Source organism: Ooceraea biroi, chromosome 3 (assembly GCF_003672135.1).
Source record: "Ooceraea biroi isolate clonal line C1 chromosome 3, Obir_v5.4, whole genome shotgun sequence".
NCBI lineage: Eukaryota > Metazoa > Arthropoda > Insecta > Hymenoptera > Formicidae > Ooceraea > Ooceraea biroi.
The window spans coordinates 8,356,009-8,371,718 of NC_039508.1; the positions used below are offsets into that span (position 1 = coordinate 8,356,009).

General features: G+C 31.3%; 1 protein-coding gene across 1 annotated transcript; it reads right to left on the reverse strand.

Moving 5' to 3' along the window:
• Positions 1-2,761: 2,761 nt before the first annotated feature.
• On the reverse strand, positions 2,762-6,369 carry LOC113561683. Its single transcript, XM_026968475.1, is given in 4 exon segments — positions 2,762-2,927; positions 2,929-3,306; positions 3,308-3,477; positions 3,564-6,369. Coding segments are annotated over 4 exon segments (3,348 nt in total). The 5' UTR covers positions 6,292-6,369; the 3' UTR covers positions 2,762-2,855.
• Between the last annotated feature and the right edge of the window lie 9,341 nt (positions 6,370-15,710).

A 15,710-nucleotide genomic window follows, 5' to 3' on the forward strand; every position in this document is an offset into this window, starting at 1 on the left:
CTTCCTCGGTTTCGTTCTATGAGTATAAAATGTTCCAAATTGTATCTTAAATTGTTATAATATATCGTTCAAAATTAGAAGAATTATTTACTTATCATTGCGACGCTATCACGATGATTTCATTTAAACAAGTAAATTTAAATTTTTTAATAGTTTTTGCGATTTATATATTTATCTTAAAATAAAACATTAACTTTGCAAAAATAGTGTAATTCAAAACATTTTTCTAAAACAAAAGTATTATACAAATTTATTTATTCATTCAAAAATATACACAGTTGGAAAATTTGTGTTTTCTTGTTACAAAATATGCCGGTTAACATTTTGTGTTAAATATTTAACACATTCATGTGTTAATTTAACATGTTGCTGTTGTGTTAATTCAACTCAAGTGTTAAATTTTTAAAACAACTAAAAAAAAGTGAAAATTACACATTGTGCACCTATTTTTAATTTTACACAATAGATATGTTCCGTATTATTAGTGACAAGTTTTATCTGTTAAAATTTACAGAAAACTATGTTGAGAGTAAAGATGTATGTAAAAATAACTTTTTTTCGAGTTAATTTTATCATTAAAAATATGTTGATTTATTTCAAATTACTTCGCAGTTTGCATTCATTTTGGGTTAAAATATTAACATAATATTAGTGTCACCATTTAACATATCCATATTATGTTAAATTAACACAAAAATTTATGTGGACCGTTTGGGACATGTGATATCTGTTAAATTTAACACAAATTTTTCACCTGTGTACATGAAATCAATACAAGTAGCCAAGTATATCATTATTATTATTCAAAAGTGAACTGTTCACAAATGGATATGAAATCAATGCAATTTATCTAGTATTTGTTTAAAAATGGATGTTGTCAGTGCAATATCTAAAAATTATATACAAGATGCATTCACAATTAATTCAAAAATTATATAAAACAAGTTGTATACATTCAAAAGTATATGCAACACAAGCTTAACGCATCCATTGTCTCTTCATGCAAATCCTAAGTCGCATAAAACGGGCTTGAACTGATTCAAATGATCAATGGAATCATAGTGAAGCAAAAATCTTGGCGTGCCCGGGTTGCATTTATTGAATTCTTGTAAATATGTTTATAATTTCAATAATTGCCTTGGAAATATAAAACATCTCTTTCTTCTTTAATTGTTTCTTTTATATATTTATATTTCTACAAATATTGTATGTAAATCGTTTCATTACTTCACGCAAATAATTTCTATACTGTAAAACATTGGTGAGCATTGCATCGTAATACAACCCGGGCACGCCAAGTTTTTTGCTTCACTATGATTCCGTTGATCATTTGAATCAGTTTAAGCCCATTTTATGCGACTTAGGATTTGCGTGAAGAGACAATGGATGCGTTAAGCTTGTGTTGCATATACTTTTGAATGTATACAACTTGTTTCATATAATTTTTGGATTAATTGTGAATGCATCTTGTATATAATTTTTGGATATTGCACTGACAACATCCATTTTTAAACGAATACTAGATAAATTGCATTGATTTCATATCCATTTGTGAACAGAGTTCACTTTTGAATAATAATAATGATATACTTGGCTACTTGTATTGATTTCATGTATATTTTTGAATGAATAAATAAATTTGTATAATACTCTTGTTTTAGAAAGATTGTTTGAATTACACTGTTTTTGCAAAGTCCGACACGTTTTATGTACTCGGCGTATATATTTTTTCTTTTTTTAAAAAGGTTTTTGTAGAGATCTCACTCCTTTTTGTACATTTTTGAAATTTTTTTATGTACTTGGCGTACTTTTTTCACCTTTATAAGGTTTTTTTTAGTGGGATCTCATTGCTTTTTGTAAAAATGTTTTATTTATATTTTTCTGCAAAAAATATGTATGCATTTTTAGCATTTCGAGGCCAACTGCACTTTTGTACTTTCGAATCATTTATTAATTGCCATTCGGTACCTTTAGCACGTACTATGTTTGTATAATGTCCATCAATTGTACTTTCACCTTCATGAAAAATTCCACTAGTAATTTTATATATATTCGTACCAATGGAGATCTTTCCGTAGGTACAGCTTTAATTTTTAAATCTGTTATTTTAATAATTTTTGTATCACTAATTTTAAATAACAATAACTGTAAGATAATAACACTTCCTGTTATTATTATATCAGTCTTTACAAGTGTAGAAGTAGCACCACAATTAGTACATATTTTTCCAACATTATTCCAGCGTGAAAAACTATATTGTATTAGTTCTTGTAAAGTGTATGATTTTTTAAAATTTTCGGGTAATTGGAGCAATAATATATAATTTGTATCAATTTTTGTGTTTGTATAATTGCATACTTTACATCGTAAAGTAATGTTTAATTGGTGCTCAATTACACTCTTTATCTTATCTATGTTATTAATAAGATGTATAATAAATTCACTAACATCTTGTTGAATTGTTTCAAGATATTGATGTCCTGCCAATTGCCTTATTGCCATTATATTAATAGTTTTATCGTTTGATACGTAACAATCAATAAATTTTCTTATAATATTCGTATGCTCAAGGCGAAGCAAAAATTTTCTGAGAGTAGAAGAACGAAGTATACATTGAATTGAAACATTAGCATAGCAAGATATGTTATCAACATTTGGAAGTCCTCTTATATGCCATAAAGAATAATCATTAATATCGTTATCATTAATTTGACATTCCAAGACATTTTTTGATATTGCCCAAATTCTATCATGAACCTTCTGAACACGTTGTTTCAAAATATTAATATGAATAAGATCTGGCCTGTATTGTATTCGTAATCTGTTATATTCTATTATAGCTAACTCATTTGCTTTTACAGAAGAGGGGGATCAAAATTTATAAGGTGCAATCCACTCAACGTAGTCACTCGTGAAAGAGCGACATACATATATTTGTCCACAACTGAATATAGAATTTCCAGCTTCCACAATAGCATGCTTTAAACTCAAGCCTTGACTTTTATGGATAGTCATACCATAACTTAGACATATAGGAAATTGTTTTCTTATAACAAATGCTCTATCCATTACTTCAAATTTGACACTTACACGTTCTATAATATGCTCTATTCCTGATGACATTCTTATCTTTATTTTTTCTACTTTATTGTCAATTGCGCTACGTATAATTGATGTAATTGTACCAATGGTACCATTCACAAGACCTAAACTAATATCGATATTTTTTCTAATCATTACACGCGCTCCTACTTTGACAGTTATGATTCTTACTAATCCAGCTGTTCGAGAACTATCTTCATCGTCTTTTATTTAATATTTTCATAACTTTTTTCTTTAAATATGATGCACATTCTGCCAGATCTTGAGCAACGAGTTCTATCTTATCCGAAGAAATACGATCTAACATTGCAGTATTCAAAATATCACATAATGCACAAGTTGGAAGTAAACAAACTGCATCCATTGGTAAATTTTGTAATTACATAAATCTTGTAATCGGTCGTCATAATTAGTTTCTCTAAAATTAATTTTTCTCGTTTCTAAAATAGTTACATCCGAATCTGTTACTGTTCCAACTCGAATTCTCGTTAATATATGTCGATAAGAGTCATCACCTTGTTGTCGCACATTAATTTGTAATTCATCATAAGTGAATAAAGACCATAAATTTACAGAGCCCATTGCACCAACATACTTCTGAATTTGTAATTTTGCTAATTCAATAAAAGGCGGATCTTCATGTACAGGTGGAAGTTGCAATAAATCTCCAAAAAGAAGTATATGTTTTTTGCCGAACCATCCATTATCACAATCCATGGTATTAAATATCTCTGTTAGTCGAAGATGTATGTACATTAAAGTGATATTTGAAATCATTGAAACTTCATCGATAATTATTAAAACAACATTAAGTTCGTCCCGTATAACTTTAAGAGCTATATCAGAAAGTTGTTTATATTTAGCAGTACGGCCATGTTCTACTGGCAATTGAAATAATCTATGAATAGTAAGTCCATCAATATTAAAAGCTGCTATACTGGTTGGTGCAGTTACCGCTGTGTCTTTGTCTGTAATATATTTTTTAATCCAACATCTAATAGTTTTGATCAAAAAACTCTTTCCAGTACCACCTTCACCGCTAACATAAAGTCGAAGAACTTCATTATTATTAGTATCAGATAAAGCAGCAGTAATTCTATCACAGATTCGTTTTTGATCAGTATTTAATTGCGTCACCATTTCATCGACGTTAACTTCACTTTTATTACCAACATCTTTAAAGTCCCTCATTGCCCCTTCAACTTCGACAGGAACACATTCTAATGGACAATTTTCAAGACAGTCATTTTCCTTTTCATCTTTTCTAATTTCTGTAATTTTTTCTTGAATTAATTCTCCAATATTATCCATACCTTGCTGAATGTCGATTATTCTTTCGTGATACTGAAGAGCATCTTTAAATTTAAATTGTACTAAAGAAAATGCTTCTGCATAACTATCACATTCATTCTTTAATTCACTAATATCTCTCCAAGGCTGAAATAATAACAACAATGAAAAATAATATCTCTCTGGTTGAGTATGGACATTGTATCTGTAATGATTGATAAGATATCCACGTTTACGTTTCTTTAAATATAAAGATTCACCGAGCACGTAATACTTTATTTTCGTAGAAATTGGTTTAGCTTTCGTAATATCATACCATTTTGCATAATCATACAAATTAGTAGATTCTAGTTGTTTAGGTCTGCTCGGATAATATGTATCAATTAAAGAAGGACAAAAAATATCGATAGATTGAAAATTTAACATTTCAATCTCTTTGCGAGACTTACCTTTTCTACTTCTAATCATATTTACATCTAACCATCTTATAGTCGTTTCCTTGTCAGTACCGTATAATGATATTCCTAACAAAGTGTCAGCAGCTTCAAGAGCTCCACATTCCCTGTGATTCAACATGCGCACTCCAATATTCCAAAGACAACTTCTCAACGATTTTGTTGAATTTATCTTTTGAAATGTATCTTCTGCATTATTACTCTTTTCTGCTTTGGAAACATATTTTGTAGTATACCAAGTTAATAACGTAGATTTTTCACCTACAAATTGAATATCCATGTTTCCTTCCCAAGCAACAAGTATAGCTGGATTATAATCATTAATATTGATTTCTTCTTTGGATCGTGGCAGATCATACAATCTGCTTTTTGTTTTCAACTTTCTTCTATCCGCTATTGAAACAGCAACATCTCTAATTTTCAAAGTATTTGCTACGGATCTTGGAAAGCCAAACCTGCATACTTTCGAAAAACCTACTTTAGTTTTTTTAGTACGCAAGCAGTAATCATTATGTTTATGTCGTTGATGTGTATTTACACGTCGATATAATTCCGGTGATAATTCTTTATTTGGCATTCTACAAGTGACATATTTTAAGATAAAAGATGCAATTTCTTCATTAGAAGATGTACCAATTACCGGAGCATCTTTTATCCAAATTAACAAATGAAAATGCTGCATACCTCTGCCTTGATATTCACGACGCCAAAAGTAATGAGTGACCTCTCCGATTGGATTATCAGGTGAACAAATAAAATCAAGCATAGCTTTAAATTTATTATCTATGAATCTGGAAGTTGATACAGGATCGAATGTAATAAGTTCGTTTGCAGATTTTTCATTGGAAATTGGTTCATTTATTTCTCGAAGATATTCTATCAAATCGGTCCATAACCATTCGCATGGACTAAGAGTAAGAAACCAAGTAGCAGGTCCGTAATTATTTATCATACAACGCAAATTGCCTCTATGTATTCTCCAATATTGTTCTGTATTCCGTAACTTAGAAAATATAGTACTTAAGCTAGATTCAAGCTGCTGGGTAGATAATTGCTCCAAATAAGTAGCAGCTGTATACTTTTCACGAGGATTAGTAACATTCAGTTTATGAAATATGCCAGCATTTAATTGTCGCATATTGGTATCATGTAATGAATAGAAAAGAAATTGTGGATTTGTCCGAAATTCCGAGTGTTCCGACATAAGTCTTAATTTAATATATTCGAAATCAGTTATCCGGACACATCTATCTTCATGCTGTCCATTTACACCATATGGATATAAATCAGGAAAACATTTTGTACCCAAATCTTTATTATGATTATCCAATGGAATATCTTGAATTTTCTTCATTTGATAAAGTTTAGTTGCAGGTTCATTTATTCTTTTTTCATACATAGGATATATTGTACATTGTTCATAATATTCATCTGTTTGCGACATTTGAGTCAATAATGCCTCGCGTGTTTTCTTAATGTTATTTTCTTCATTATCATAACATTGAGAATCATGTTCTTGAAACTCAACGTTTTGTAATTCGGAATATAACAAATTTTCAGGAAATGTTGGTAGTATTAGGTTGGCAAATAAGTTCGTTCGGTTTTTGCTTCGGTGCAACTTCTTTCCAATTCACTCTTGTTTTTCTCGACACTATCGCGCAACTTCAGAGTGCATTTGAAAGTACATGTTTCACATAACCTTTCTGTAAATTTAGGTTTGACTAACATCAATATTGTGTGTGCTGCGTGGCTGTAAAAATGGAAGGAAATAACGTGCATTATCGTCATATTTTGCTCTATTATTTCAAGAAGAGCAAACGAGCTGCAAAGGCTCATAAAAAGATATGCCGTGTTTATGGAGATGATGCCTTAACAGAACGCGTATGTCAAAAGTGGTTCGCCAAATTCCGTTCTGGAGATTTTGACGTCAATGATGCGCCTCGCTCCGGTCGCCCGATCAAGATTGATTCAAGTAATGTCAAAGCTATCATCGATAAAAATCCATCCCAATCGGTGCGAGAGATTGCTACAGTACTTAATATGTCTCATACAAGCGTAGAAAACAATTTGCGCCAACTGGGATACGTTTCTCGGCTCAATGTGTGGGTGCCGCATGAATTAACCGAGGCCAACTTGGCCACTCGCATATCCATCTGCGATTTGCTGCGGAAACGTCAAGAAAACGATCCATTTTTGAAGCGGTTAGTGACAAGAGATGAAAAATGGGTCGTCTATGAGAATGTAACGCGGAAAAGATCATGGGGACACAGCAGCGAGCCACCACAAACAACCTGGAAGGCAGGATTGCATCCGAAGAAGATCATGCTCTCCGTATGGTGGGATTTCAAAGGTGTCATTTACTACGAGCTGTTACCGTCAAGCAAAACGATTGATTCAACCACATACTGCTCGCAGTTAACAAAATTGGACCAAGCACTCCGCAAAAAACGTCCAGAATTGATAATCGAAAAGGTGTTGTCTTCCACCACGATAACGCCAGACCTCACACATCATTGACAACTCGGAACAAATTACTCAGTCTTGGCTGGGATGTTTTGCCTCATCCTGCGTATTCACCGGACCTGGCCCCTTCCGATTATCATTTATTCCGGTCGTTGCAGAACTCTTTGAACGGAAAATTCTTCAAGGATGAAGAGAACGTCAAAAGACACCTGGATTGGTTTTTCGCCGATAAGCCTCAGATGTTTTACGAACGCGGCATAATGAAGTTGGTGGAAAGATGGCAAGAAGTCATCAATAACAATGGTCAATATATAATTGATTAAAATTTATTTTGTGTATAAAAAAAATTGTATTTTATTCCACCTTAAAAAACCGAACCAACTTATTTGCCAACCCAATATAATGTCTGAATATATAGGATTATTTTGTTTTAACCATATTAAGGCTGTCCATACTTTTTTTACATCGACTAATTTTTCCCCAGATTAATATTTACTTTAGTTGGAATACCACGAACTAATATATATAGTTCATGATTTAGAGTAATAGGTTCATTAGAAGAACAAATCTTCTTTAAGGTTTCTTCCATAGGCAATGGCAAATGGAACGTTCTACCTTTTACTTTTGAAATCATGTGTTTGTGTGGTAAATTTTTATTCATTACTGTACCCATTCTTTGCACAACTTGAAATGCTTTAGCTCGTTGTATAAGAATTTGTTCGTAATCATTTAATATTGAAATTTCTTTCGGTACAGGTAACAGCTTAATGGTAGTGTTTCGGACGATACCGAGACGAAACCGAGACGAGACTTAAGACTTGAATTCGAGACCGAGACGAGACTTTTAATGCCGAGAGTCTCGACGATATCGAGAGTCTCGTCGAGATTCTCGAATTTTTTTATGTATAAGACATAACTTTATTAGGTTAATAATATGAATCCTAATCTCTTAATGCGAATAATAATTATTCATTAATAATGTTATTAATAATAATTCAGTTCAGTTAATAACAATTCAATCGCAAGCACGAAGAATGTATGCCGGAGCCATTATGTCTCCGACAGAACGGCGACCTACTTCCATTTAAACAAAATTCCTCAAATTCCTCGGTATGCTTACCTGGGATGCTGAGTTTGAGGTATTGGGTGTTGAAGAATAATAATAATTAAGAATAATAATAATATATGCGATAAATAAATGTTATAATATAATATTTTTAAAAACAGTATGGGTGTGTGTACATATGTTTCTGTGTAATATATTTATACGTTTTAACATTTTCATATATAGTCAGAGAAATTTAAACTTAAAGAATATTCAAATAATTAATAAGATAAGGATAACGTAAAACTATTCAACATATTTAATCTGGATAAAATTATTTATTTTTAAATTAATTTTTCATATATTTATTATTTTATAATAGAATTTAGTGCAATACTATTAGAACATAATCTTTCATGCCAACATTAAACTCTTCAAAAAACAACATAAAAATCTTTAATTAAAAACTTTGATTACTTATAAGATTGGCTATCACTACAATACTTTAATATTCTGAATTTTATCTTTAAGACTACAAGTCAGCCAAGAATTTATGCATAAAATCATGCGTGCCGATGTTTCGTTTAACCTATTCCTATGTTTTCTAATAACTAATGACGCCTTAGAAAATAATCTTTCTGCTGGAACAGAAGTAGCGGTAATTCCAAAAATATCCTTAGCCATTATTGATAAAGTAGGATATATTGCTTTATTTTGTTTCCACCAGTTTAGTACTGAAGATTCCTTTGATGCTCTTGGCGCATTTATGTACGTTTCGAATTCTTGAATTGGCGTTTTTATTATTTATTTCGTGTACAGAGAGTCAATACGTATATCATCGTCATCTGTATCAATTGTTTCTGTGCAATTATTGCCATCGTTTTGTTTTTCATCGTAATAATTTTTGTATAATTCTAAAAACTGTTTTATTGACTCTGCTTTCATTTCTTTGCCCCATGAAGTCATATCAAAAGTTTCAATTTTATGTCGTGGACCTAAAATCAATGCAGCACAGTAAATTCAATTAGTCTTCGAATAATGCTTGAGCATTTTGTCGCGCCCTGCTTGAAATGCAGTTAGTAAACATTCGTCGATTTCATTTCTATCGATTTTTTTGTCTAATTCAAAAATTTGCTTTTCGATAGAATCTAAAAGCATATTAAATCCTACAATTACCATCGGTAATGTTGCATATTTATCACCTCCTAGCAAAGTCGACACGGTTTTAAATACCTTAAAATATTTATAAAATTTTTCAAGAAGTAACCATTCATCTTGATTAAGTTTTAAATGCAAAAAAATTGCGTTATTTTGGCAAAGCGTATTTAGGGGATTTTTTAAATGCAATCCGGTTTTTACCATGTCATATGTACTGTTCCAACGTGTCGAAACGTCAATATTGGGCATTACATACTTAACATTTGTAGAGTCGCAGCAACTACGTAATTTAATTTGCCATTGTTCCGAAGAACGTATTTTTTTAAACATTCTCGCAATTTCGTTATGCATGATTGTTCGTTATTTATACCGTCTTCTATTTCTTCATCTTCGGCATCTTTGTTATCATACGTTATATCTTGCAACTTCATCAATTTCAAAGTATCTTGAACACCTAAATTTAATATATGAGCAAAGCAACGAAAGTGTTGCTGTTTTGCATCAAAGGAAATATTATTTTTTTCCATAAGAATTTGCAATTCTTCCATAAACGTGGTATTCGCAGCTGCGTTATCTACTGTTATTCCCCCACACTTATTTTCAATGTGAAAGGATTGTAACGAGTTATAAAAAACTGCAGCAATATCATCTCCTGTGTGTTTTCCGTTAGAAGGAACAAAATCTAAAACTACGGACTGTAGTTCCCAATTACTATCTACGAAATGAGCTGTAATTCCGTAAAATGATTTATTTGCCACGGAAGTCCATCCGTCAATGGTAAAAGAAATTTTTGATTTATTTTCCATTAAAATTTCTTTTAAGCATTCTTGTAGTTTTTCGAACTTTTGCATTACTTTCGTTCTCATTGAATCCTGTCTTGGTATTATAATTTTATCGTTAAGTTTTTGAAAAAAGAATCGTGTAGCGTCATCTTCGAAAAAGTTAAAAGGCAAATATTTGATGCATATCCAGTTGACAACCAAATCATCAAACTCGCTTTGAGATAACGGGGTTTGTACATTTCTTGTCTGAAAAAAGAACTTTTACTTTAAAGTAAATATTTAAATATAAATTCAATTTATACTAAAATGGAATGGAATTCTTTCTATCTAATTCTGTTACATATGAAATTTGTTCTTCCTATAAAGATGCATGTAACATAATATGGTAATTATATAGTTTAACGGAGCACCCTCGGATGACCTTGACCTTGACATATAAAGATCACCCTCCTGAGTGACCTTCAAAAGGTTTTAGCCGTCGCTCGTTGTTTATTAAAAAGTTGTAAACAAAAGAAGTGGGTAAACCTAACCTGAAGAAAAGGAGGCATCTCCGATGACCTTGACCTTGACATATGTTATAACGGTCGCTCTCCTGAGTGACCTTCAAAAGGTTTTAGCCGGCGCTCGTGTTCATTAAAAAGTTATTAACAAAATAAATTTAGTGGTTTCGTATGGATTTTCCACCAAGCAACATGCAGAAGGTTTCATCTGTTGCTCGTTGTTTATTAAAAAGTTATTAACCAAAAAAGTATCACGCATAGTTTTCAGCCTGCTTCGCGGGGGGGCGGGGCTTTGCTCCTCAATATAACATCTGTCTTACTCAATAAAACGTTTTCTGAATTATAGTTCTTCCTTTGCTTTTTATTATCTTTATGATTATGACAATTTATTTTTCTTTTCATATTTTGTTGGCCCTCAATTAAATTGTTAGACATTATAATGTTATTAACATTAATACTATCATTTTTTATACTACCTTTATTGAATTCATATTTACTATTACTTTGTTTTAAATCAATTAATACTGTACTTTGAGGAAAGTGTTCTATTCTATTTGATTGAAACATTTCTACTAAATGCTGACGCATTACACTATGGTCATATATAATTTTATCTGGTTGAAGATCAAATAAAAGAGATACTGCAAAGGCTATTGCAAAAACTCCGCAATCACTACCGTTAGGTTGCAACTGGACCGTTGGAAACTGTACTAATTGCTTATCAAAGGAATAAAATGGATATAATTTTTCAAGATAAATTTTATGATGTGCATGTAATTGTTTCATATTCAATGAGTCATAGATATAAATCATTTCAGTATCGTAATAGCTGCAAACCCAATGACCATTTAAATTAGTTGCTATATCATTGCAACTATGCAATATTTGAACATGTTTCTGAGTTTTAGAAACAGATTCAATTCTATCAGGACATTAAATTTTCCAGGACTCACGTGGTTGATATTGTGAGCAATGTTTTAATAATAAGCCACACAGCACAAATGACTGTTTGCCGGCTGATAGTCGGCATTTTTCAGTCAACTTGAAGTCAACTTTTTAAGTCGACATTTAGTCAACTATTTGTTGGATGGTTTATTGTCGACTTTAATTATAGACTGAAAGTCGACCTAAGGTCGACTATTTTCGAAAGTCGACTTCTAATTGCCATAAAGTCAACTTATAAGTCCACTTTTGGCTGACTGATAGACGACTATAGTCGAGTCATTTGTCGACTATTAGCTGACTATAAGTTGACATTCAGCCTGACTTCGACTTTTTAAAGTCAACTTTAGACTTCTTCTGCCGACTGACAGTCAACTAACAGTCGACTTGGTGCTGTTTGGGAAACCGAAATAGTCAATATGAATATCCTCTAACCATTCACCTCTAAAAATAGTCTGTATATATTGCTGGCTTAGAAGTGTAATATTTGTAACACAATTTGTATATTTACGTTCATTAATTTTTATACTAATATCTGTTGACAATGTGTTTTTCTGAATATATGTAGGAACATTATTTGTATAATTATTTGTACTATCTTGTGTTTTGCCTGTAGAAATATGTAATGATGAAAAGGAATTCTTGAAAGTGCTATGAGTAGATTGCTTAACATTATTACATTCATTTACAGTATTATTTTTACTCATATTGTAACAATCAGATGGAGTTGACATTGTATCATCTTTCTTTATTGTTTGCTGTATTATCATTTCATTATGAGTTATATTGTTTTTTAAATTGTCTATTAACCTTACAGACTTTTCCTGTTCAGCTTTTTCTTGTCGACGTTTTCGTTTTTTCTTAGCTAATTCCTCTCTTTTTTGTATTTAATCCAAAGTAAAAAGTTTCTTGGGATCAGTGGATCTTATAATTCGAGGAAAGTGTTCTATTGTATTTAGTTTAAACATTTGTGCTAAGTGTCGACGCATTATAGTATGATCATACATTACTGTATCTGGTTGAAGACCGAATAAAAGTGATACTGCAAATGCAATTGCAAAAACACCACAATCATAAGCATTACATTGATTTTGAACTGTCGGAAATCGTACCGGTTTCTTATCAAAACAATAAAATGTATATAATTTGTTAAGATATATTTTGTGATGAGCATGCAAGCATTTTAAATTCAATGAATCATAAATATAAATAGCTTTTGTATCATAATAGCTACAAACCCAATGCCCATTTTCACTAGTAATCATATTGCTACAACTATATAATATTTGAATATGTTTCTGATCCTTAGAAATAGATTCGATGGTATGGGGACATTGTATTCTCCACGTTTCACGTGGTCGATATTGTGAACAAGATTTTAATAATAATCCAAAATAATCGATATGAGTGTCTTCTAACCATTTACCTTCAACTATTATCTGCATTGCGGAAGTATTCAAGAATTGAGTATTATTATTCCTTATTGTATTTGCAGATATAATTTAAAAAACAATAAAACTTCGAATTATTTATTTATTTATTTATTTATTTATTTATTTATTATTATTGTACACGGAATAAAGAATTAAGAAATACTTAAGAACACACAATAATTAGGCGTCTAAATATTTTACAATACTTAACAAATTGGACACCCTTACAGACAATAACTTTGACAAATGTGGCAAATAATTTGAGCACAACACTGAAGATTTAACCGTGTATTCTGTAAGAAAATTTTTGCTCTATAAGCTCTGTAGCTCTTTAGTTCTTTAATTGTTTCTTCTTTTCGCTTGTCGATCTTTCTCTCTTGTCGCTCTACAGTACTACGTAGCTTATAGAGATACAGCGTTACAGAGCATTTTTACAGAATATACCCCTTAATGCTAATGTAGCTAAGTCTTTTAATCAGCGCTTGTAGCAGCCGAGTTTTTAATGCAGCGCTTATGGCAGCCGATACCCAGCGCCAGAGAACAGCCACTATAATGTTAAGCGTCCTCAATGTGTAACCTGCAAATAAAAATATTCATTATAAATTGCAATTTATGATATCACATATAACAATGCATTTAATTTATATAATATATATAAATATACTTTTATACCTTTAGTATAGAATGCGAAAGAATAGCAAAGCAAATTTGCAGACAAGTTACCCTGTGGTAACTGCAAAAATAGAGGTTACAAAACTTAGCAAGTGTCTTTATATCAGAATACATGTATTTTCTATATACATATGTATGTATGTATGTATATATATATATATATATATATATATATATATATGTACCTTCTTATGCTGTTGAGAGTTCGTAAAAGGAGTATATATCCTTGAAAACTTATGAAGTAGCTTCTGAGGCACCACGTAAAGTACGTAGAAGGAGAAGCAATATGGCGTCATAAAGTGGCAATGGAGGGGCCGCCAATAATGGGCTTCGGCAGACCACCGCGACGCAACTCGCGATTGGCGACACGCGACGCGCGATATTCAATGAGCAGCTTTTCTATAACAACTGTACCATTTGGGATACGGTCCACTTGGCGCTCCTAATAACGCGAGTGTAGAGTGGATAAAAGGAGAGTGTCGCCATTTTCAGAGAAATTTCTAATTAAAGAGCGGTAAGTTTGAATTGTAAAATATAATAATAGTAAAATATAATAATTTGATAATAACAGAGAAATTTCAATTGTGTAATCTGTCTTGTGTAATCATTATTTTTAATTACTATTTATTAAAATATTATTAATATATTTTATATTCATATTTTATATTAATAATATTTTATCGTATCGTAATACATATTTTCGGATTTCCAAAAAATATGAAATAGTGTTTCATAATTGAAAAGTTTTTTGATTCAAACTTGTCCACACTTGTTTGTCCACACACTTTTAAATTTTTCAGAAATTATAAAATAAATTTACAATTATATATCTAACAATTTACATATATTATGAATATGAAAACTTACATATTTTCCAATATTACATTTTGCATATTAGATAATATCGTTTGACGACGAATACAATTGATTACAGCTTATCAATTTGTTTTGTTTGGTTGGGTTAAGTTAAAAAATTTCACTAATTTCATTGACCAATTGTACCCGTGGTCAATCGGTACTCACCTATTATCGAATCGATCTTTCATCGATTTATCGATCAATAATTTAATCGATGCTGTTTTGACAAACACTTAAGTTTATCTGAAGATGCTGTATGGATCATTTCATTGGCTACGGAGTATCTGAAGATACTCTTCAGATATCATTACACTTAGACGGTCTTAAATATAAGATTCGACTATGAATACCGGCCATAGCATGTTTGTCTTGGTCTGATTTGTCATAGTGGGGATGGAGTGAGGATGGTCGCGCGATGCACTGACATTACATATAGATATTGTGCGGCGCGAAAGTGAAGTGACAAGCGAAATCGAAAATACGGAAGGAAGGAAGGAAAATAATGGAAGGAAGGGATAACCGAAATAATAAAGAAAATGTAAGTATATCAATACTTCATCCTTCATATTTTTCTATGTATTAAAATTTTTATATGTATTAAAAACATTACTTATTAAATTTGTTCCGCCAGAATAAATAAATCTCCTTTGAACAATGAAACAAACAATTTATTGATACTCAGATAACATGTTTCGACCAAAGTTCTGGTCCTTCTCAAGTGTGAGTGTTTAAATAGACAATTAACATAAGTAAAAAGTTCTTTTCTAAATGACAGAAAAAGATTTTAACCGACTGTAATCGACATGAGAAGAACTCTCGAAGAGATGTGAACAAAGGCAGAGAGCATATTTTAACAAACATAGCATGAGCAAACAAGTCAGACCAAAATAAACATGTTATGTTTGTCAAAATAGTATCATCATAAATGCTAGGAAGATTTTCCGTATCATTCTGTAAATTAATGGATGTCGTTTAATAAAAATCTCCGTGGCGTCTAATTCGGTGCGTTT